At 41.1% G+C, this 23,122-nt stretch overlaps 1 protein-coding gene across 1 annotated transcript in view; it reads left to right on the plus strand.

The window, feature by feature from the left end:
* The window catches only part of CFAP46 (cilia and flagella associated protein 46), a 66,738-nt gene extending 46,171 nt beyond the window's left edge, over positions 1-20,567 (plus strand). The window contains exons 38-56 of the mRNA XM_054382303.1: positions 3,003-3,138; positions 4,066-4,254; positions 4,678-4,866; positions 6,105-6,239; positions 7,190-7,369; positions 8,300-8,467; positions 9,563-9,660; positions 10,294-10,373; positions 10,763-10,914; positions 12,036-12,157; positions 12,571-12,653; positions 13,657-13,821; positions 15,551-15,586; positions 16,475-16,577; positions 17,076-17,188; positions 17,821-17,902; positions 19,015-19,151; positions 19,616-19,702; positions 20,431-20,567. Of these exons, the coding sequence (XP_054238278.1) occupies positions 3,003-3,138; positions 4,066-4,254; positions 4,678-4,866; positions 6,105-6,239; positions 7,190-7,369; positions 8,300-8,467; positions 9,563-9,660; positions 10,294-10,373; positions 10,763-10,914; positions 12,036-12,157; positions 12,571-12,653; positions 13,657-13,821; positions 15,551-15,586; positions 16,475-16,577; positions 17,076-17,188; positions 17,821-17,902; positions 19,015-19,151; positions 19,616-19,702; positions 20,431-20,567 (2,392 nt within the window). The remainder of the gene's footprint in view (positions 1-3,002; positions 3,139-4,065; positions 4,255-4,677; positions 4,867-6,104; positions 6,240-7,189; positions 7,370-8,299; positions 8,468-9,562; positions 9,661-10,293; positions 10,374-10,762; positions 10,915-12,035; positions 12,158-12,570; positions 12,654-13,656; positions 13,822-15,550; positions 15,587-16,474; positions 16,578-17,075; positions 17,189-17,820; positions 17,903-19,014; positions 19,152-19,615; positions 19,703-20,430) is intronic.
* The last annotated feature ends 2,555 nt before the right edge of the window (positions 20,568-23,122 follow it).

Here is a 23,122-nt window from a genome sequence, read left to right on the forward strand (position 1 = left end):
TCTACCTTGTTCTCGATCTGGTAAGCAATATGTGCTGACTATGGTAGAGGCAAGCACTGGATGGCTGGAAACTTATCCAGTTCCTCGTGCAACTGCACATAACACCATTCTTGGTCTGGAAAGACAAATCCTGTGGATTGAGAGGATTGAGTCAGACAATGGAACTCATTTCAAGAACAATCTTGTAAAAAACTGGGCCAAAGAGCACGGCATCGAGTGGATATTCTACATTCCCTACTATGCACCAGCTGCAGGGAAGATCGAACGCTACAACAGTTTGCTGAAAACCACTCTCAAAGCCATGGGGGATAGATCTTTGAAAAACTGGGAGAAACATTTAGCACAAGCAACCCGGTTAGTGAATAGCAGAGGTTCAGTGAATCGAGCTGGACCTGACCAATCAGATTTGTTGCGAAAGGAGGAAGGTGATAGAGTCCCTGTTATCAGAGAAAAGAATCTGTTAGGCAAAACTGTTTGGGTATTTTCTCCTTCAGGAGAGGCCAAACCTGTCCGAGGGGTGGTTTCTGCTGAAGGTCCTGGTCACACCTATTGGGTGATGCAAGAAAATGGTGAAATTCAGTGTATTCCACAAAGAAATCTAACTTTGGCTGAGAGAGGTTAAATTCAGAGTGTTGCACAGATACAGCATCGCGCCCAAGAGGAGAGACCATGAGATCTACGGTGCATGAACCCTGAGAGCCCTGAGTCACCTGAGAGTCCCTGTTCCTTTCTTTACTCCATCTGCAAGGAAACAAGCTGTTTGCTGTTTTTCCTGTGAATCATCTACATCTGAGATAGCCGGAATGGACTATGATGTTTATTCACCTATTGTTGTAGATATTATTTTAGATTAGATAAATGGTAGTAGCAGCCAATGGAATTGTTTAGAAGGGGTGGACTGTGATGGTTTGAAACTGTCTTTTTAATTTTTCCTTGCAAAGTTCAGAACAGAGAAAGTGAAAGAGTGCAAATAAGTCACTATTGGGTGTAAGAAAGCAAAATACTGATTGTTCTAAACATTTCTATCTATCCAATGGAAGTGTTTAAGAACTATTACCCAAAACAAAGTAGGCACTCTGCACATTCTGCGTTCTGCAGTCGGGGCAGTTGCTGGGCTGTCTGGCTGCTGTTTCTTCTTCTCTTCTGGCTGAAGATAACACGTACTGACCTTGGCAGCTAAGTTAACAACTTTCTGCTTAACTAACTCTGCTTCTCTGTCCAGGGGGGTCTGGGGAGAAGCTCCTGGGAGAGAGAGGCCCCTTTGGGAGGGTCCCCTTGGGGGGAAGCAAAGGGAGATCGGTTGTGCTTTTCTGTTGATTGTATATATTTGTAAATGTTGTGAATTTTGTATATTTGTACATATTCATTGCATTTCATCATAGACTGTAGACTCTGCTTGTAAATACAGCCTTCATTTGCTTCCAGACTGGGCTAGCCCGGTTACTTGGTGGTGGTGGGGGAATTTCAGCTCACACCGACACAACCATTCATCTTTATTTCTGTAGGGCACATTCTGTGGATAAGCCAGTTCAGATACCACAACCTCTTGTGCATAGTTTGTGGTGCAGTTTGCCCTACAGAGCAAGATTCCCCTGCCTGTGCAGGGGTGCCTGTTTGCACAGATCCTCCCACAACACCACTGTAGTCTGCAGCATGGACCTGCTTCTCACCATAACCCAAGAAGTCTTCTTATGGTAAAACTAAACAAGAAAATCCAAGCACAGAGAGGTTAAACTGTGTTGGTAAAAGGATATAAGTATGTAACACCTACACCTCCTTGATTTACAGAAATGTGAACTTTGGGGTTAGAAGGGGGAGCCTCTTAGTCTTCTCAGTTCAACAGATTAGGCCTAGGCAGTTTGAATAATGAGATGCATGGTATAAGTGACACCTCTATTCTACTCTGAAAATACAGAATTATGATTTTTTTTCCAAGACCTTCTGTAATTTTAGGCCACAGACTCGTAGAAGAAAGAGACTTTTCCTAGATTTCTTACAATTTCAAGGAGAACAGAGAGAAATATGTCTGTTCTCAAACACAGCCTGTGCTTTCTGACTGCTGTCTTGTCCTGAATTTCTATTTCTAGGAAAACAATTATTCAGATACATTCTATGACAGTTAATGCTGAGCCTTGGCAGTTGCCACATATGTTACAGGAGTCTTACAAAAAACTAGTTCAAAGTGAGAAGCACTTCTTTCATTATGGGCATAAAAATTGCAGCGCTGAGATCCTGCTGGAATTTGCAAATGTGCACAGGTAAGCTCTCGTGGCTGAGGTTTGACCAGTGCACAAAATGGATGGTTTGCATTTTCACAGTCTAGTTAAAAATGGAGAAGAGAAGAGAATATTGTCAGGGTTTATATCTTGGTGTTACATGGCTATTTGCATTTTTTATGTGTTCTGTGTTCAGAAAAATCTTGTAGAGTCAAAAATCCTTTTCACTGAAAGTAGAGTGACTCTTACCTGGTACTAGTGATATTTCTATCACAACAAATATCAAGGTCTCTAAATCAGCTTTTTGTCTTCTCATTTGTAAAGGCATTTTGGCAGCCATTCTCATGTATGGCTTCTGCAGTTCTTGCTGTCGAAAGGTTGTTGAGAAATTGCTGTAAGAGCAGTTCAAAACATGGTATGCCGTGACTCCCAGCTCTTTCCAAGCTGTTTCCTTGTGAAGTCTATTCTGCCAGTTTGTGCCTGGTAAATGCATGCTCCAGAACAGGAGCTGCCTCTCTTCTCTTTGTGTCTTGGCATCTGCTTGCACTGTAGCAGTACAGTTCCAAAGAATGAGACCTTGGAAAAATAATTATGTCTGCATGCTCACTTGTCCTACTGGAACATTCAGAAAAGACGTACAAAATCAATCAGGTTTATCTATTAATTAGCTAATAATCTATTACTCTAATAATTTTATTACATGTGTGTATTAGCATTGAGATCATTACACCCCCCATCCCCCTTTTTTACATTAGTTCCTTTGATGTTGTGATTATTTTTTTTCAGGATGGTTGCCAAGCAGGAAAGAAGCAAAGCAGCGAAACATAGTCACTATCTGGATGCTTATAACTTAGCTCAGAGGGCTGTATGTCAAACAGAGGAAGTGTTCCGTGATGTTTGGAGCTTGTTTGCAGTTAATGAGGTATGGGTTTTTTTTTTCCTGATCAAGGAAAGAAATGTAATTTAGCTGCACTGTTCACTTATTCTTGAGTAATTCCTGAGGGCTCCACATGGTACTGTCTTTGTATAATTACTAACATTGCATGGCCAAACAATTTCCAGTGTTCAAAGGGAAGGAGAGAAGCAGAAATCAGGGGATTTGTTTGGTCTTTGTCAGTCTACATGTGGAGAAGTTTTTGATTCTCTAAATGCCTCACAATTTTAAGATTCTTCACCATAAAGTGGAAGATGAAGGCCTGCAGCCTGCTTTGCTATTATAGGCTAGCATCCAGGGCTTTTTCTGCTTTGCCTTGTTTAAAAAGCAAGCATTTTTGTGCAGGTACCAGAAACATTACGTGCACATTTGGAACTCCTTTGGAGTCAGGTAGTGACAGGACTGGGGGGAATGGAACAAAGCTGGAAGTGGGGAGATTCAGGCTGGATGTGTGGAAGAAGTTTTGCACCATGAGGGTGGTGAGACCCTGGAATGGGTTGCTCAGGGAGGTGGTGGAAGTCTCGTCCAGGGAGGTGGTGGAAGTCTCATCCCTGGAGGTGTTTAAGGCCAGGCTGGATGAGGCTCTAGCCAGCCTGATCTAGTGTGCGGTGTCCCTGCCATGGCAGGGGGGTTGGAGCTGAATGATCCTTGTGGTCCCTTCCAACCCTGACTGATGCTATGAAAGCAAAACCCTAGCTGCTCCTTTTCTGTGCAGCTGATTGGATTGCTTTGTCATTCATTGGAATTGAAGTTTGAGTTACTCACACACCTTCATCACAACATCCATGATTTGTTGAGGTGATACTGTTAAAGTATTTGCTTCCTCAGTTAAAAGAAATACAGTATTCTAGCTTCTTATCAAATAAATTTATGAAGGTATCTGAAAGGAGAATTTGGCTCTCTTCTGAATTTCAGACTACAGATATCAGTATCCCATTAATGAGGCAACTAGCTAACAGGAAACTAAATCTTGTAGAAATTGTTTTGGATATTTTTCATCTTGTTATTACTGAGAAAAAGCTTAAAAAATTGGGAGAAGCATCGTCTCGCGAACTCGTGGAGGCATTCCTCAGGGGAACTGCTGAAGGTGATGCAGCAGAACAGGTAATCCAAAATATTTAGTCCTGAGATTTGTCTGTCTTCTTTTTGAAGCAGTTTTAATCAGAACTGCAAAACTGAACTGATGAATAAGAACATAAGAGTTGCCCCACTGGAGCAAGCAGTAATCCCTGCCCATTGTTCTGTCTCTGACAACCACAATAGGCAAGGCAGTTGCAGGAAAGCACAGTATCCCCACTGCTCTCAGCAGTACCCTCCCCTCAGTACTGGTTGCTGTTTGCACATGGGTGTTGCAGCATACTTTGTGAATGAATTTGTGCATCTGTTAATGACACCTGGGTTGCAGTTGAAGGCACAATCACATCTAACAAACCTATCTGTATATAAATACACGTTACCAGTTTTAAGTATCTTTCTGTAGATGTGGACATAGATGACCAAATGAACACAGCCCTGTGTTTTCTGTAGGCCTGGGAGCATATGGAGCGCACTGTGGGTCATATTGCACTGGCTCAGTTAGCGAACATACAGCTTCTTTGTAGAGGCTGCCCTGACATCAAATCCAAATGCCTGTACCTCGCTGGAAAAACTCTCCATTTGCTTGCCATTGATGTAGATCCTGTACATTCAGAGCTTTACTGGGAGCCAGATGTTACGGTTTGTGTTCTTTTCTGCATTTAAATTCCTTCTTCTGTGTAAAGTTGATACACCACAATGTTCCTTTCTGTAGAGAGCTGTGTAATTGTAATCTTTATTTAAAAGGTTTTACATACTGTGCATGAGCCGTAATAAAAACATAATGAACCAAGCAATTTCAGACAAACACTTCCACCTACATGCCATCCTCAGGTAGGTAATTTTTTCATTCCTGAGATATGCTAGTTACAATATGTTGTAGTGTGGTGGGCTGAAATTCTCCTCCCACATTAACAACACCAGACTAGCTCAATTTGGTAGCAAATGAAGCTGTATTTTACAAGCAAAAACTACAGTCTACAATGGAATGCAATGAATATATAGAAATATACAGTATTTACAAATATGTACAATTAACATAAACAGCACAAAACCCTCCTGGCCACAGCCAGGAAAGCTTCCCCCTTCCCTGCTTTCCCCAGACACCCCCTGGCAGAAGGAAGAAAGACAAGAAGCAGAGAGGTTGTTAAACTTAGCTTTTCAAGGTCAGTATGCCGGTATGTTGTCTTCGAAAACAAAAGCCAGAAGAGAAACGCAGAGTGCCCAGCAAAGAAACACCAGACAGACAGACAGACAGACTGTACTTTGTTTTGAGTACTGACTCTCAAACAGAAGTATTTAGAATACTCAATGGAAGTATTTAGAATAATCAGTATTTTGCTTTCTTACACCCAATTGTGATTTATTTACAATACTTTTACTTTTCTGCTCGAATTCTGTGAAAAGAAATTAAAGGCAGAGCCTTAAAACCACCACACAGTGTTTTCAAAAGAGAAAAACATAGCTCCTTGAATGCCTTAAGGGGTAGGTTGGTCCTTGAATCCATGCAAACAAGAAGTAATGATCTGTAGATTAAAACCCCAGATCCCTAAGTTCCCTTTGTCTTGTGGGAAGAACACCATGTAAGAAAAGGAAAGCTGACTGACTCATTATAAATTCAGTGATAAATTAAATGTCAAAAGAAATTAGCTGAAGACAAATATCAGGAAAAAAATCCGAGAGTCATGTTGTTGTCATAACATACTGAGAAATATTGATGCCTGATAATATTGTTAAACCTCTCACCATCAAGACATCCATAGAGTGAGGTGATTTCTTTTAAGATGAGTTCCATGTTCACCTGGGCTTCCATGAAGGAAATTAATCCAGCCCTACTCAATGGAATGACTAACTATTCTTTTTTGTACTGTGCTGAGTAGGAAGAAGCTAAATTAGACATTTCCAAATCTTCCCTGACGGCAGCAGAATGCAGTGAACAGGGAGTGACAGACAGCAATTTGCCAACTGACCAGCATCAGCATGATAAGTGTAAGAGGAAAGTACTGGAGTTAAAGGTATGTTGGCACATGTGCTTGCATTAGAATGTGAATGCTTCCTTTTTATGGAGTAGTAACATGCACCCTACCTTATAAGTTCTGTTTGAACTGATAACAGAAATGTTTTTAACATAAATTCGATCTTACAAAAGAAAATTTCCAAACCACCCAAAACCCCCAGCTGTCCAGCACTGTTCTGCTGTGTATCTCCATCCTGCCTCAAGACATGCTGTGGTAGCTCCTGAGTGAGCTTTCCCACTTGCTCCCAGAAAGAAATAATTTCTCCTTTAGTGGTTTCCCACTGATCCAGCATGTAGCAGCCAGGAGGAGATGAGCAGGCAGCTTTCTCTCTGCTTCACAGATGCACCTTTCTGAAGGAGCATCTTGCAGACTGGGAACAGAGAAAGAAATAACTTCTGTCAGATTTGTACAATGCTTACCAGATTTAAGTTGTATTGTATGGTGAGCTGATCTTTGTTGACTACTACAGTTAAAAGCACACCAGGAACTGGGACTGTAGAGCTTGTGTTACTAGTATAATTAATAAATGCTTCAGATAAGAGATCTGTGGGTTAATTTGTATTAAATATAGTTAACTGTCAATGGAAACAACTGTTCTGAGAACTGACAGGAAATGCCCTCATTCTGAATGGCTCATGTTGCCTGGAATTTAAATACTCTTCTGCTAAGTACATGCTTTATGTTAAAGGAAGTGTCTTATTAAAACTTTGCTTTTAATTTGTTGTTGTGTAAAGGATGGTGGTGCCTGCTAAATAATTAATCTGAATTTGCATATTTTCATCATACATTAAGTGTATCATTCTCCACTAAAAGGAGAAAAATCATTAAAACTGGTAATGTAAAAGGAACACTTAACCTTTCATAACACACTAGTGACCGACATATGTAGATGACTATTTAATATTAATATGTGTTTTAATATAAACCCCTTAATCTTTGTCATCTAGAAGGAACATGGTCTGTCTCAGAAATACCTTTCTCAGTCCAGTGAAGCTTTGCTGCAGTCTATGGGTGTTGCATTCAGTCATAATGTTACTGATGTTCTGGCTCGTGCTAGCTTAGAAATGGTTGAATGCTTTCAACAATTCGATCCAATTGCAACTAGCCAGTTTTTGGCCCTTCACCAGGTAATGCAGCTAATGTGTTGTTCTTCTTTGCAGTGTAAGGAGGGTGGTTGAAGTTACTGAAGCAAAAATGGACCCTGACCATACAGAGCACAGGGCATGGTTACATGTAAGAGCTGGCAAGTGGTGAAGGTGATCAGATCTGTGGCAGTTCATAATGCTTGGTCAGTCCTTTACTGCTGCACTCCTGTACAGAGCAAATTGTTTATGGTTTGCTGTTCTACTTGTTAGTGAACAAGCTGAGTAGAATGCAGCACCAGGCACCAGAACCATGAGTCATGACTTTTACTGGGCAAAAAGTTAGACTAATTCAGTTACTATCCTGGCCAGAAAGGTTTGTATTTAAAAAAACAAACCCAAAAGGTTTAACATGTCACTACATGTCAATGTTCAGCCTCCCTTTGGCTTTTTGAGTTGGTCAATCCTAACTGCATTTGTTTAATGCCACAGCTGCACTGCAATCAAAACCCAGCAAACTTTAGCTCTTAGTTCATCAGCTCTTAGCAAGCATCAGTTCCAAGGACAGGATTGGTCTGTTTGCTGAAAGGAAAGGGTATAGTCTTACCCTTTATATTGCTCTTTGTAAGAAGTCCATTAAAATGTGGGATGTGATAACCGTAGAGGCACAGAAATGGAGAAGATGCTTCCTTAAGTGCCGAACACAGGCATTACCTCCCCATGCAGACCTATGGTGACTAAATGCCAGAGCACAGATGATAAATGCAAACACAAAACTCAGTTGTAGCTGTTTGTGCTTACCAGGCTGTTTACATTGGATTGGGAACAGAAATAGAAGCCAGGCTTTTGCTAATCCGTCTCCCCTGTTGAGAAAGAGATGTTTTTCTTGACCACATGTATGTTACAACAAACAGAGTATGCGTGCACTTTTATTGTTACGGGGATGGAAAATAAACAGATGCAAAAATTTTACAGAGCTGTTCAGCATCTCTGACGATGAAGAGTATTCTTCTAGCAGCTACATCTAACACCAGCAGCTCTCAGGTGGCAGCATTACTGCATCTTCAGAATCATTTACAACAACACAGAAACACAGGTGATCTTCTAAAAAAGGTGGAACAGCAACTGGCTGCTACTTCAATGGTAACTTCTTGAGATGTGCTACTTGCTGGGGGCTCCTATGTCTGTACATAAACACAGGCATACATCCATATGTGTACATCCATGCACATGCATACACAAATGCATATCTCATGTCTTGTCTTTAAAAGCCATCAAACATTCTGTTTTCTGAGTGTGAGTCACAGGCTGGCTTGGGGATGAACAGAAGTTAGCTTTTACTGCTGCCGTGTGTACTGTCCCCCGGTACCTGTATGGCATGAGCTGTGTGATTCAAGTCAAAAGTGAGGTTTTTAAGGATACAGCTCCAGTCTGTCTTATGATTCCAGTTCAGTATAGCTGGATGTCAGAGTTGTCCTGTCTGCAGGCTTAAATCTTGAATGCCATGTGAGCCTCACCCACTCCAGCTGAAGGTGCCAATGTAACAGAGACTGTCACCACCTGGGCAGCATCCAGTCATCCTGTTTGAGGTGCTCTGGTCCCTGTGCAAGTGTTACCCTGTTGAAAGAGCCTGATAATTTTATTTTTTCTTGAACAAACACTCTGCCTAGGAGTCTAGGCATCAATTAAAGTGGGATATTGCAAACTGGAAATTTAAATAAACCAACCAGTAAAATGTAATTCATGTAATTTGTAGTTCTGGAGCAAATCATGGGTTGACTTTTCTGGGAGACAAATAAAGCAAATACCATTTTGTATAGTTCCTTTTGGTGGGGGGTCTGTTCCTAAAATTGTGAAGATCATGTTAAAATGAATTTTTCTGTTCCTTTCCTTTGCTAATATTTTCCTAGGATTGGATAGCATTTTAACTTCACAGATAGTGTGTTGGCTAAAAATGTCATGTTGACAGGGGAATATGTTACAGTTCTTACAGAATGGGTGAGGTTAGAAGAGAGCACTGAAGGGCATCTTGTCCAACCCTCCTGCTCAAGCAGGGCCACCTAGACCAAGTTTAGACAGAGCCTCCTGTCCCCAGGACATCTGCCGAGTCTTTGTTTTGACTTATTTTATATGTTAGCACCTTCTTTCCCACAATTGTTATCAATTTTCTGATGACAGAACTTAGATGAGTGTTTATAAAATCTATTAAAATAATGCTAATTTTGAATTGCTGCACAGGCATGGAAAAATCTCTGTATTCCTGTTGAACATTTTAACATTATGGATGAATTGCCCTCTAATTTCTGTGTAATGGTTCTCCAGCATTCAGAAGACAGGTATATCCTCATTTTGGTTTAGCATTGCTTGTTGCAAATGTAATCTTTTTTTACCTGATAATAATCACTCTTTTAGTTGTTGGTGTTTATTGCCTTTTACTCCTAATTTTGCTGGATGTAAATTTCAGGGTAGTGCTCAAGCGTGTATAAAATTATATTTATCTTTATGGTTTTATATGAATAAAACTGCCTGCAGCTCAAAGCTGTATGTTTTTCAGTACTTGTGATTTCCTGAATTATTTCTTAAATCTCCAGATGTCACTGCAAAGGTTTCAGGTATGCTAAATTCTCTTAGTAGCTCCCAGCTCTGATGGCTTATGCTCTTGAAGATGTTGAAGGGGTGTGTGACAGATTCAGCTTTCTAAAGCCACAAATGATGCCATTACTGCAGCCTAATTGGCAACTATTCATAAACTGAGCTACAACTGACTGTGTACCCTACTTTCCTTACACTTCTCAATTGCTCCAGTTAGCTTTTGCAGGTTTTTGCACCCTAAGGTGGGGGTAAATATTGCATCTTGACAGTCTTTGAAAGCACATTAGAGGGTCTAGTTACTCATCTAGTAACTTTGCTTTGTATAAGCAGGACTGAACCGTCCAATCATCTACTCAGTGTTTTTCTGCTTTCCATAGATCAAATCTGTACAGCTCATTGATTGAGAAGCCAAAAGTGAATACTGCAGAGCAAAAGGGAAGGGCCATGCAGCCGATGGGTAAGAGAGAAAAGTCATTACACTGATGCTGTGAGAGGGCTCCTGACATTCACTGTGGGAGTCAGTAATGTCTCAAAATCATTTAAAAATAATTGTCACTCTTACTAGTAGCAGAGGAAAGTCAGTGCCTAAATACCTCTGTTTCATGCTGAGAGACAGTGTCTGCAATCACAGTTCAGAGAATTATTGTGTCTATTTGGAGGCCAAAGTTGTTAGAGGTCATTGTAGAGAGCTGTTTGTCGTACATTTCTGTGTATGTGTTGTGCTAAATGTATTCATGAACAGTTCTTCTCAAAGAATGCCATTGCTTCAGATAGTGATGGTCTCTGCGTAGTACAAACACGATGTCTCCAAAAGGCCATTAGATGCTGTTCCTCTCCTTTTCATAGTGCAAGCAAAAGTTTCCAGGTGTCCTGTGAGTCCTGGTGCATTCTATGTTTTGTTGGAAAAGCTGCATCTCTACAAGCAGCAGAAGGTGGAAAGCCATCTTAGACAGACTTCCATTCAAAACGTGGAAGAGTGTGTCTCCAAAACAGAAGAGGTAATATCTTTGATGCCTTATGTTTAAAATTGAGTGAAAAACATGGTACAGAACTACCACAAAACACTCCAGGTGCCGAATTTCCCCTTTATTCCAAGTGTATCATCCCTAGTCTCCACAGCTGCTGAGTGCTGTGTGCTCTGCTTCACAATGTAATGTTACAGTGCTATCCTGTTACCTCTGTGATCATGTCTGCATGTCACTCAGTAGTTTTGCAAGGTTCAGTGGTTCATCAGAATTGAGATGAGATCAACTGACTTGAAAATGTGCTGTCCCTCCAGGAAGTGCATTTGCTAAGGTGCATTGCCTCCCACATCCCATGGAAGCCTCAGTTGCTCCAAGGGAAAGAACAAGATCGTTGATCTCAGCTCTCTAATCAAAATAAAACTACCTCAGCTGGAGATTTATAATGCAGAAAAGTTTCTTTCTAGGGCACACAAAACCTGTGGCACTATAGCTGTTTATTTATTTGGACCCAGGTGATACAAGACTGTTAGTAAAAACATTTTGCTTCAAGGACAGATCTATTTGGAAATCCAAGCCTGTGGGTATGAAAACTCTAAAACTGTAGATGATGATGGCTCAGTTCTGTAAGGATGTTGGTTTTCACGATGAACTTGAGTCGTGTAGCACAAAGGCAGTCTGGGAAAAGCCTGCAACTTCCACATCAGCTTTTAAGCTGCAAGGTGACAGAAAATTTTCTGCATGTGAAATGTGCAATTCTATGTCATAGCATTCTGATTTTCTCTTACTTTTGGCTCCACTAGGGAAAAATTTAGACTTTTCAGTATCAAATATAGTATATTAACAAAAATGGGTGTTGACCTTTTTCCATCAGTAAAACAAAGATGAAAAATAACAGATCATACTGAATTTTCTGTCCTAGTTTTCATTGTTTTGGTGACACAACTGTGACACATCTAGTTCTGCGATGACAATTCTGATTTATTCAGTGCGAGCTTCTTTCAGTTACAGTGCTCATTACTGCAGGTTGCTGAAGTGTTGCTCACTTCTGGTGTCTCAAATGATTTGGTTTAGCCTGATTTGACTTCGTACACAACTCATCCTTGTTAAATGGCATTGTGTGAGCATTCTGGTTTTTGCTGCGCTCTGTGTGACAGATTCCTCCAGTCAAAACAGATGATAATGGGCATGATGTGACATCAGATTTCTCTGAAATACTAGAAATGATGGAAGACTACCTGAAACCTGTCCTCTCCCAGTGTGATCTGTCTGGTGTCAGGTAAGACATTTAGACTTGTTTTGTCGTCCTTTGTGAAAACAGAGCAGTGACTCAAGTCCTATAAATACAGGAATGGGTTTAGCAAGAACAGACCCTGCTGAACAAACTTTTACATCTTGAAAGACAGTGTATGCAGACTATGCAAGAGTGAGAGGATTGAACCATACAAGAGGCTAATGACCATTTCTAACAAGTGCTGTTCTGCTCACATTGCACAGGTGGAGATAAGGGTGTAACATTAGAATACAACTACTTAAGGATGGGATTTCCAAAGGACAGCAGCTCCAAAGGGAGTGCATGCTTTGTGCAGAAGTTCATTGAGAGTGAAGCCTCTTTGTGTTTCCCGTGCAAACATTTGCTTACATACCAAGTATTAGTGCTGATAATACTTTCACTGTCACTCCTCTTCCCAGAGCACAGAGCACTTCAGTTTCAGCAGCTGACTCAGGAACAACAAAAGTGAAAGATAAGGACATCAAACACACTAGAAAGCAGGGTATGTGCTCTCCTGAGAACTCTGTGTGTGTGTAGCTATAGCAAAATCCTGTCACTTTAGTTTCCTTTTTTTTTTTTTTTCCCAAAGCCAGGGAGAAGAAAAAGGCTTTAGTAATAGTTTTATCTGTTTATTTTCTATATCAAAGCAAGTATTTTAGTGTACTTCAGAAGACAGCTAAAGACAGATTACAGACAGCTAAAAAAGGCTTTATTACAAGCCAGTCTTTTCAAGAGAAGGGCCAAAATAAAGAACTTTCTTAAGTATGTTGATCTCTTTTTGTTTTGTCTTTCCCTGCTTTTTGCTTTGTGGACTCCCACGGATTGGTTGCCTTTAATGCAAGCTTAATTCTGAAATATGTCTCTTTACACATTCCAAGAGAAAAGGCATTCAAGTCTCTGGCTTGCTTTGGGGATGAGTTTTTTGCATTGTGATGGGGAACAGTGAAGTTTCTTAATTAAAAAATGCTAAAAATAGATCCACTTTTGCTGTTACCTTCATCCTGCAATCTGGCAGCTGGCTGCTTCTGTTGTTCTGCAGAGTGACTAACTTGTCTTCCATGGATTTGTTGTTTCTCTGTAGAAGGGGAAAATGCTGTCAGAATGACATTCAGTCCTTCTTTTTCTAAAGAACAGAAACAAAAGTTCCCTACAGAAAGGTGGAGTTAGTATTGGATAAGAGCTCCTTGACAGCTCTATACTCTAGCCAGATAATGCTAAGGCAATTCTGCATTTCCAAACATCATTTTCTTGCATACAGTGCATCTGCTTGAGCTTCAGCTCAGGTTGCTAATGTGGGGATATTTTTCCTTCTGAAGAATCAGTGCTCACAAGTGCATGTGCATAGAAGTTTGACAACATCTTAGGAGTAATGGTATCAAAGGAAATATTTTAGCATAATGCACTTAATTTGCAGTAAATGGAGTTCAGGTATCATACAGTAGAGGAAATTGAGGTTTTTACAGCTAACTGTGATTATACATACATGTCCTGTCACATTTCTTCAGGTACACCTCTGGACTTGGAACTGTGTGTGGTGTTACTAGGAGATCAGTTATTTATGGAATTGCCTTTGGAAGCCCTAAGCATCTTTAAAGGGAAAGGAATATGTTCTGTATCCAGAGACTTTTCTCTCCAGATTCTCTACAATCGAATACACCTGGCTGAGCCAGGTACTGTCAGACAAACATTCTCTGCATTAGCACAGCGGGGCAGCCAACAAGATGCTTTCTATTAAAATAATAGCCGTGGCCACACACAAGAGGTTTCCAGTGTGGAATGAATAGTGCAGTAGACTTACTTCAGTAAAGCACAGGCTGATTATAGCTGCAGTGCTAAGCTAATTTAAAATAACCTCCACATAGTAAAGAATTATGTGAAACAGTGCAGTCTAAGTGGTTTGCAGAGTCTCAGTTTTACAAATATGGACTTAAATTCTTTAAAGCTGCCTCCAGCTGCACTGTTAATTTTTTTAACATAAGTGTAAAGACTTTGCTCCCAATATCAAATGTAAAAAAATTTGACTCATTGAGGTAATTTCTCTCCATATAGCTAAGATAGCATTAAAGTCTCAGGTCGGTCCAGCAATTCTTGTGCAATGCATGAGCAAAACCAGATCCCACAGGCTTCATGGCCCTACCTCATTACTGCAGACACTTACACCCCGTACAAACTATTCAGTGAAGTGAGCGTTAGGTGAGGCAGTTGAATGCTTGGTAAGCTAGAGTATTAGAACTCCCACCAGCTTGCAGCACACCCCAGAAATAACTGGCTGAGACATCTTCTTGGGGTGATGGTCACATTGACAGAAAGAGAAGACAATTTCCTGTGCTCTTTTAAAATCCCTTCAATGAATAAAAACTCAATTCACCTATGACACTGTCTTGATCTCTGTGTGTCACACCAGAGCTTTAGTAATCAGTGTTCAACTCTGTCCTAAATCTGTAACACAATGCAGCATTTGCATGTCTTAAGGGACCACATCTCTTGCTTGTTTTCCACTTTCAAGTCATTGCTTTTAGCAAGAGGGTTTAGGGAATGTCTTTGCCTTGCTGTGATGTGAAATTAGTTTTTATTTTTTTAGTCACTTTATTGTTGTTATTACATCCTAACAACTATGAGAAGTCCTTCAAGAAAGTTGTACTTTTTAAGACTGCCTCTAACTTTTAAAAAAACCCTCCTCTTCTCAATTCCACAGAGACTGAAGTTAAAACAGATGCTGAAATATCTAAAAAAAAAAACCCAAAAGCTCATCAGAAAAAGAATGTCAAAAAGGTGAACTTTCCACTTTTTAAAAATAAACTCAGTAGTCTTTCTGTGTAAAAAATGTTAAAAAATTCCAAGTGGGCTGCAGAGAAGCTCAATGTGCATGCTCGAGTTGGGGAGTAAAATGAATATCACCAAAGCGCATAAGCATTTTGCCATGATGACGGAATTTTTGTTTCTTGGAAAACTCGTGGTGTCTGATTATATGTGCCATGTTTAACAGCCCTCCAGGGCTCCAGCACTCCCCTCAGAGTGCAGTTCTATTTTCTATAGAGTGTGCACAGTTTTGTAGATGCTGGGGGGTGTGTGGATGTATTTGTGCACATGTGTGTATGTTTATGCATTTCAGGTAATACTTATGCTTTCTATTTCCATTGGTAATTACCATGCTGCTTTTAATGCCTTCAGAACATCTTTGTGTTAGCTGTTTCACACAGGATGCAATGCTGGTAATGTCTGATTGAGAATTCTGCACATGTATTCTTCTTCATTCCAGGCAGCAGTTAATCGTGATTTGCCCTCCAATTTCTTGTATGTAGATACTCATAATTTTAAATGTATCCTTTCACAGACTATTACCTCATGGTTTCAGTTCTGTTTTCTTTTTGTCATTGTTCACACTTAACTGTTTGTCAGATATTGTGGACCCCTATAATGAAGGACGAGATGCAGGTAACGTGTTAAATATTTTCTCTAAAAACAACCCATGGAATAGAAATGAAGTGTTGACAAAATGCTTAGCCTTTCATCAGCACAGTGCCACTTACCACCTATCCAATGGTACATCAGTGATCCAGTATATCCTGGCTCAGGAAAGGAATTAGATTGTCCTGGGATTTCTTTCATATCACTAAATACAGACCTGACATCCCCAAGAAAATATTGTAATCCAGTTGAAAACCATTTACTGTATTAGGAGAGCAGAGCATAGCATAGAGCATTTTCAGGTAGAAGGGACCTACAGCCATCACCTAGCCCAAGTGCCTGACCACATCAAGGCTGACCAAAAGCTAAAGCATGTTGTTAACACTTGAACACTGACAGGCCTGGGCATCCAGCACCTCTCCAGGAAGCATGCTCCAGGATTTGACCACCTTCTCAGTAAAGACATGCTTCCAGATGTCCGCTTGGAGCCTGCCCTGATGCAGCTTTGAGGCATTCCCAGGCATCCTGTCCCGGTCTCCCAGGGCGAAGAGTTCACCACCTCCCTCTCCATGGTCCCTCCTCGGGAAGCTGCAGAGAGCCATGGGGTCACCCCTCAGCCTCCTTCTCTCTAAACAAGGCAAACCCATAGACCTCAGCTGTGCCTCACAGGCCTTCCAGTTCTGTTGCCAACTTCGTTGCCCTTCTCTGGACATACTAATTCAGTTTGATGCAAACAGAAAATATTTCGATTGCTACAGTGTTCAAAGGCAGATTTAGGTTTAAAAAAAATGATATATAACAATGACTTAAAAGCACCTAAATATTACATTGCCATTTAAAAATTATTGGAATAAAGGTTGCCCAGCATCCTCTGTAGCGTACTAAGATCATAATGATGAAATTCTGTTGTTGCAGAAGCTTTAAGCCCTTCCCAAAAAATGAAGGAAATCCTAGAGAAATACCAAGCCCTATTTACACTGCAGTGGGAAGGAGTTACTGGCAGTGCCCGTGTGCCAAGGTTTGTGATACTCTGCCTGCTTCCAGGTTTTATCCATGGTTCTTTTTCAAAACTGAGCCTATCACAGAGGCTTCTGTCATAAACCAGAGTCATGTTTGTCTGAGCTGAGAAGCACACAGCTAACCATAGTGTTCCAAATGCATGTTAGGTCTGGAATTTATCTAAAAATGCACTGTGCCTCTTGTTTCCTATCAGATGCTGCTAAACATCTATATATGTATATCTACACCTCTCTCTATATGTATATACACACACCTCTCTATGTGTGTATCTATACACCTCTCTACTAAAATAATGGTTATTAATAGTGCCTAGGAGCTCTCATACTTCCCATAGAACTCTACAGTCTTCTTTCTCTCTTTGCTTTGCGTGCTGAATTTCTTTACAAATACTTGAGGAGCAGATAACAGTGGAGTGTTTGCTGTGGATAACTGCTGAGAAATACCACTGTAAAATCCTAACACAAATGTAACTTTCCACCTTTCCTCTTCCTTTCAGCCAAGCTGAATGGGAGCAGCTGCTGACAAACTGCAGTGGATTTCTCTTCTACGGAATGGAGAGATTCCTGTCTCATGTTTTACTCAACAGACTAGTTGCTATGAACATCCCAAGTGAGATAAGCAATCTGAAAAATACCTTTTCTAATTATACTCACTTTAGTTCCCAGTTGTGCGTATTTCCTACTGTGACGTGATCACAGCATTGATGTTGGCTGTTAAAGGGCTATTATTTTGTTAAACACCTTTCCTCACAAATAAGTTTAATCCCTCCCAACTTCCAAATGTTGGACTTTGTTAAGTTTCAAAAGTGGAGTGATCATCCAGTAGTCTTCCCAGTAACTCCTCTCATTTACTGTGGTATTTAGTGTTTGGTAACAAAGCGCTGCCATACCTCCACCTTACAAGAGTTTGTCCCTGCAGAATTGAGCCACAGAGGTGGCAACCTGTAATGAGATGGTGTGTGAGTGATAATCACTCAGGCTGATTATCCTGAGTTGGCACAGGAAACAAACCCTATAAAACACCATGGAAAAGTGTAGCAGAGTTACATCCAATAATGCTGGCATAACTTCTTCAGGGTCTTGCACTTGACAGTTTTGGCTGAAATAGATAAATCTCCTATTAGCTATTTAGATTGTGGTCAGGAAAGCCCTTCACCTAAGAAGGACCTAAGGTGTTGGTACTTATTTTGCTGGGCATTATTATTGGTGCAAATACCACTACTGTAGCAAACTCTTTTCCAGAGTGCCGTCTGATGATACTTCTGGATCTGGTGCGCTCCAAGAAGAGTTACCAGAGAGTTGCAAACTCTGGGATCCACAAAAGGTAGGAGAAAGTTTATTTCAGTAAAATATGCAATAAGCAAGATTTTAATTTCAAAGCAAAGTTAAAATATTAAGCTATAAATATTCTCATTTGTTTGTGCAAGTAGATGGTCTCCTGTCTAAACCTGAGGAAGAAGGTAGCCTCTTAGGCACACCTGTCTGTTGTAAGATACACAGAGTGCTGAGTGCTTAGAGAATCATAGAATGATTGCAGCCTTTCATTTTTAATATCATTTGGCACTTACCCCAAGCAGCCATTTCCTAAACCAAAACAAACCACAATGCCTTCAGCTAGTTTTTCACACTCTGAACTTTTTAAATCTCACTTTAACAGACGGGTGAATTCGTCCACAGGAATGACATGTTTAAGCCTAAGAGCTTTCAGAAACTTTAGAGTAACATTCAGTTACAATAAGTCACATAACCACGTAGACAATCAGACAACATCTCCCCAAAAGATTAGAGAAATCTAATTATCATCTTCTGGTAAAGTTGCCATGAAACCAGAGACTAATAAAAACAAAATTCAGCCTTCAGTTTACTGCAGCTCCAGCCCTAGAGAGTGTCACTCACTCCCCTCCCATCACTAACACAACAATAGTATCGGTACTTGCTTAAATATCCAGCAGTAAAAAGTCTAATCCCACTTTGCGAGTGATTTGAGTCTCCACATGAATCCCAACCTCCTGACAAGGAGCAGGCTTTCAGTTGCTGCAGCATTTGGTGTTTTCCTTTAGCAGCTTAAGCATAACTAAGCAATTCTTTTCATTCAATTTCCGACATTTTGGCTCTTACAAAAGGTATCCTGCAATGTTTTGTACAAGTTGGTGTGTTACTCCTCCTCTTGCTTTTCCTGAGATACCCAGAGCAGTAATGTGTCAGGGAGCAATCCACATGGCAAAAGGGTGTCATGAAAAGACAGAGCTACCTCATTTCTTGGTGTTAAGTGTAAGGTGTTGTATGAAGATTAGGAAACACTTCATGCTCAGCACACAGGAAAATGCAGTCTGGACTCCCTTTCTCTTTCTGTTAAAAGTATTGTGTATTTGGTTACATTTGTTGAAATATGATGTACATTTTTTATTTATTGATCTTACACTCGATTTTCTTTAGTTGCCAATATGTTGCTATAGAGGGACCAACGGAGACAGCAATGCTTCTAAGCCTGAGTGGTGTGGGGTCCATTATAGCCAACCAGTGGTTCACTACCTTGCAGGAGAATGCCCAGAGGCTGGACATTCTGTCAGAGAGTGAGTATTTGCCTTGGTCTTCCTTGCTGTGTTTTTCAGACCTTGCTGTCTGTGTACTTAGACAGTGTCCAGCTGCTTGTCTCCCATCTCTCTTATTTTTTGCTTCTCACCAGTTTTTGCCCAGTTTTTGCACAGCAGGTAGACTGCAAGAGCCACTGCGTTGTTGACAGTTTGACCTTTCAGACAGACCAGGAACTCACTTAACTGGTTTTGGTGGGGCGGTTCTGGTCAAATGGTAAGAATAGGATTTCCCTGGTGAGGAGCCGTGCCCTAGGACTAGACAATCTGCAGTTGCATAAACACTGGGGGAAAGAACAGCTGGAAATAACTCACAGCTTCAGAGATACAGAACTGTAAAGGTGTCCTTTTCACTAGGTTCTACATGTGAAGGCACCAGGCTCTATTGTTGATATTTTTTTTAGAGCTTTCATTCAGACCTCTCAGAAACTGACATTTCTTTCCAGGTTTGCTGAGCATGGGTAGAACTACTGGGCAGACAGTCTATGTTCTCCAGGAGACTCTGACGCCCAAGGGAAGGGATGCTATTACAAGTAAGAATTTAAAGGCTTAGTACAAAAGGCTGAAGTTTGCATGTTACACATAAGGGTGGTTCACAGGTGTAAAGGAAATCTTCCACATTTCTGTGACACTTCTTACTAAGAGTGGGAAGACCACTGATAGATGGAGGGCCTGTATTCTGCATACATAAAGCTTTGGGGTAGATGACCAAAAGCTAAAATTCATGCTCCACTGAAGTGCTATGAAATGAAGTAGTGTGACTGAAGAGTTACCTCAGGAGCATGATGTAATCCATATAAATGGTTAGAGACTGCAGAAATGGGTTAGAGACTGCAGAAAGCTAAGTGAAACCTGCAGTGATGAGTCTGCACTGCCAAGGGCAGCCATATATGTGAAATCCTACCTGGCACCTTGTTGGAGAGAGGAGGACTTTTGAGTAAAACAACTGTTTACAAATTCATATAACTATTTTTTGTTGTATGAAATGTCCCTCTTCAGGGTTCTGTTACAACTTACACTGACCTAGAACTAAGGAGAGAGTTCAGATCAAAACTTTGCCTAGTTTGGGGGGGCTGTTGTTTTTGGTTTTGTTTTTGTTTTTTTTTTCAGAAAATGCTTCTTGGTTATAGAGGCAGTTATCAATGGTACACAAATAATGTAAAACCCCACAAATATGAATCAAAGAGAAGATATGATCAATTACTGCACTTAAAGCATTCCTACGTTCAGAAATAACAATGCTCTTAAAATACTTCTGCAGTGGAAGTGGATTCTGATGGCCCTCCTGGACGCAAAGCAGAAGATCAGCCCATTCACCTTTCCTCAGCTCTCCCTGCAAATTGCCCAGCCTCTCTGAACTGTGTGCTCTATGGTTTACCCAACACAGTGGTGATGTGATTTGTTTTTCACACTGGTGCTGTGCACAGGGCACACGCTCTGGCAGGGCTGTGTTCCTGCGTGGCCTGAGCAGAGCTGAGCTGCAGAAACTGCAGGTTTTGCTGAAGCTGCAGAAACTGCAGGTTTTGCTGATAGACTGAGCTGTGCTCCAGATGTCAGGAGTTTGATAGCAGAGTAGGTGTTAGGAAATGATCAAAGAATATTTCTTGTAGGGATTTCAGTTAGCACTCTAAGGTTTTCTGCACACAGTGAATCCTTTAGGAGAATGTGGTGAGTACCAGCATATGATAGCTGGTATTTTTAGCCACTGATGGCATAAGAACAATTAGAAAAAACTTTCCTTTATGTATTTTATTTCTACATGGAATAGCTGTCAGGAGAGTAGCTGAAAAAATTACCCAGTCACTATTCTGTGTGAATTGATTTTAATCTTTTTACATATTGGTAGTTGTGGTTTAATTAGAAAACAAGTTAGTACTAAATAAAATGTTCAGTACATTTTGTTTTATTTCCCCATAGTTTACCTGAATAACATTTGAAGATACATTAAATTATTCCAGAATATATAATAAGATAAATAAGATTATTACACAGATTTTGCAACATGCTCTAATAATCATCAATGCCTTTTAAAAATGGATACTTTAAAACTTCATTTGTGGTGATAGCAGTAGAAATAAATGTATAGTAATTTAGCACTTAGTGATAATACAGTGCTTTGATTGTTATTGCAGCTAAAACCAGTCTGGGTCGTTGCTTATTTTCAGCCTTAAAATTTGAGGTATATTTCACAAAAAAATCAGGCCTTTAACTAGAAATAAATAGGCTTCAGTAGCTTCTAGATGATAACTGCTTCTGGACTAAAGAAACTTGGCATAGTATAGCCACATATTCATTCCACAGACATGACTGTGAAATGTGTTTTGCAATTTAGCACCTAAGGCGCAACTTTTTGGTGCTTTATGCATTCAGCTGTGGCTTGGCAGGGCTTGGTACAATTCCTTGGCAGAATTAGGCTAGGAAGAGCCATAAATACATTAGCAAATTGAACCTAACTGCATGAGTATTTACAAAGAGCACGGTGTCATCTGTTCTGCTCTCAGGAGTCAAGCTACCTGCACACTGGGAGAATTTTCTGTGAGGCATTGTTATCCAAGCACATAAGCAATGCTGCCTCCTGACATCCAGGGGCTGAGCAGTTTAGTTAGGTGGCTTTAGTGTGGGAAGATAGGCAAATTGGCTGTACTGCCCACCTTGGGATACCACGTTTTCTTTGAGAAAAAACCCCAACAAACTCTTTTCCAGGACACTTGTCAGGACAATTTATGAACAAAAAGTAAGAGGCATCCAGAAGTCATCACTGCTAAGACTGAGGTTTTTGCCCCTCTCGTTGGTGAGGTGCGTAAGATAGGAAAGTCAAATATTCTCAGTGTTTTTTCTTTTGCATTAAAACCAGTACGTGTTTTTCAAGCATCTCACAGCTTTCTCAAAGTTAGATTTTCTGGTTACAAAATGCTCAAGTGTAATCTAGTCTGGGAAAAGGTCAGGGTTGTGCTGGCTAGTTACAGCCTGCCCTTGCTTACCTGCTGGCTCCCAGATGAAAGCTCTAAGAGCATGTTGGCCACCAGCCATCCTCTAGTGGACCTCACACCCTGGAGATGGACCTCACACCCTGGAGACTGACCTCCTTCCAAAGGTGGCAGGGAGTGAAGACCAGGAAAAGGCCTGGCTTCTACTATCCTTACAGCAGCACTTCTCATAAAATACTGGGGAGTAAGAACCTACAGATGCAGGCAGGCCACAGGACAGCGAGTAGCAGCCAGGAGTCACCATGATCATAGAATGGTTTGGGTTGGAAGAGACATTAAAGATCATCCACTTCCAAACCCCTGCCATGGGCAGGGACACCTCCCACCAGCCCAGGTTGTTCAAGGCCTCATCCAGCCTGGCCTTGAACACCTCCTGGGAGGGGGCATCCACAGCCTCCCTGGGCAACCTGTGCTGGTGTCTCACCACCCTCAGAGTGAAGATTGTCTTCCTTATATCTAACCTAAATCTACCCACTCTTCAGTTTGAAATTGTTACCCTTTGCCTTATCTCTACGCTCCCTGATAAAGTCCCCAGTAAGTACTGGAAAATATGCTGTAACCTCTCCTACAACCATCCTAAACCCTTAAATTTACCATTAATTTCTTACCGGTCCCTCTCAAACTTTACTCATGTTTGCCCTTTTCAACAGCAGCTTCCTAGACTGGGGCAAGTGTGGCCAGGATCCGACTACAGTGAAGCCGGCTGGGCAGTGACGCCCGGCAGGGGGACTCGGCTTGGCTCGCAGAGCCAGGAGGGCCGCGTACTTCAGCCCACCGAGGGGAGCGGGTGTAATTTCTACAGCTGTAAATTTTGGCCGCGGTTCGGCAGAAGGGAGCGAGCCCTCCCGAACGGGGACCCTCCAGCCTGAGGAAAGCGGCAGAGCGGAGGGCGCGGCTCCGAGGACGGCGAGCCAGGGGCTGCCTGGGCGCTACCTCGGCGCGGGAGGTGTGCCAGCCTCGCATTCT

Source organism: Indicator indicator, chromosome 7 (genome assembly GCF_027791375.1).
Source record: "Indicator indicator isolate 239-I01 chromosome 7, UM_Iind_1.1, whole genome shotgun sequence".
NCBI lineage: Eukaryota > Metazoa > Chordata > Aves > Piciformes > Indicatoridae > Indicator > Indicator indicator.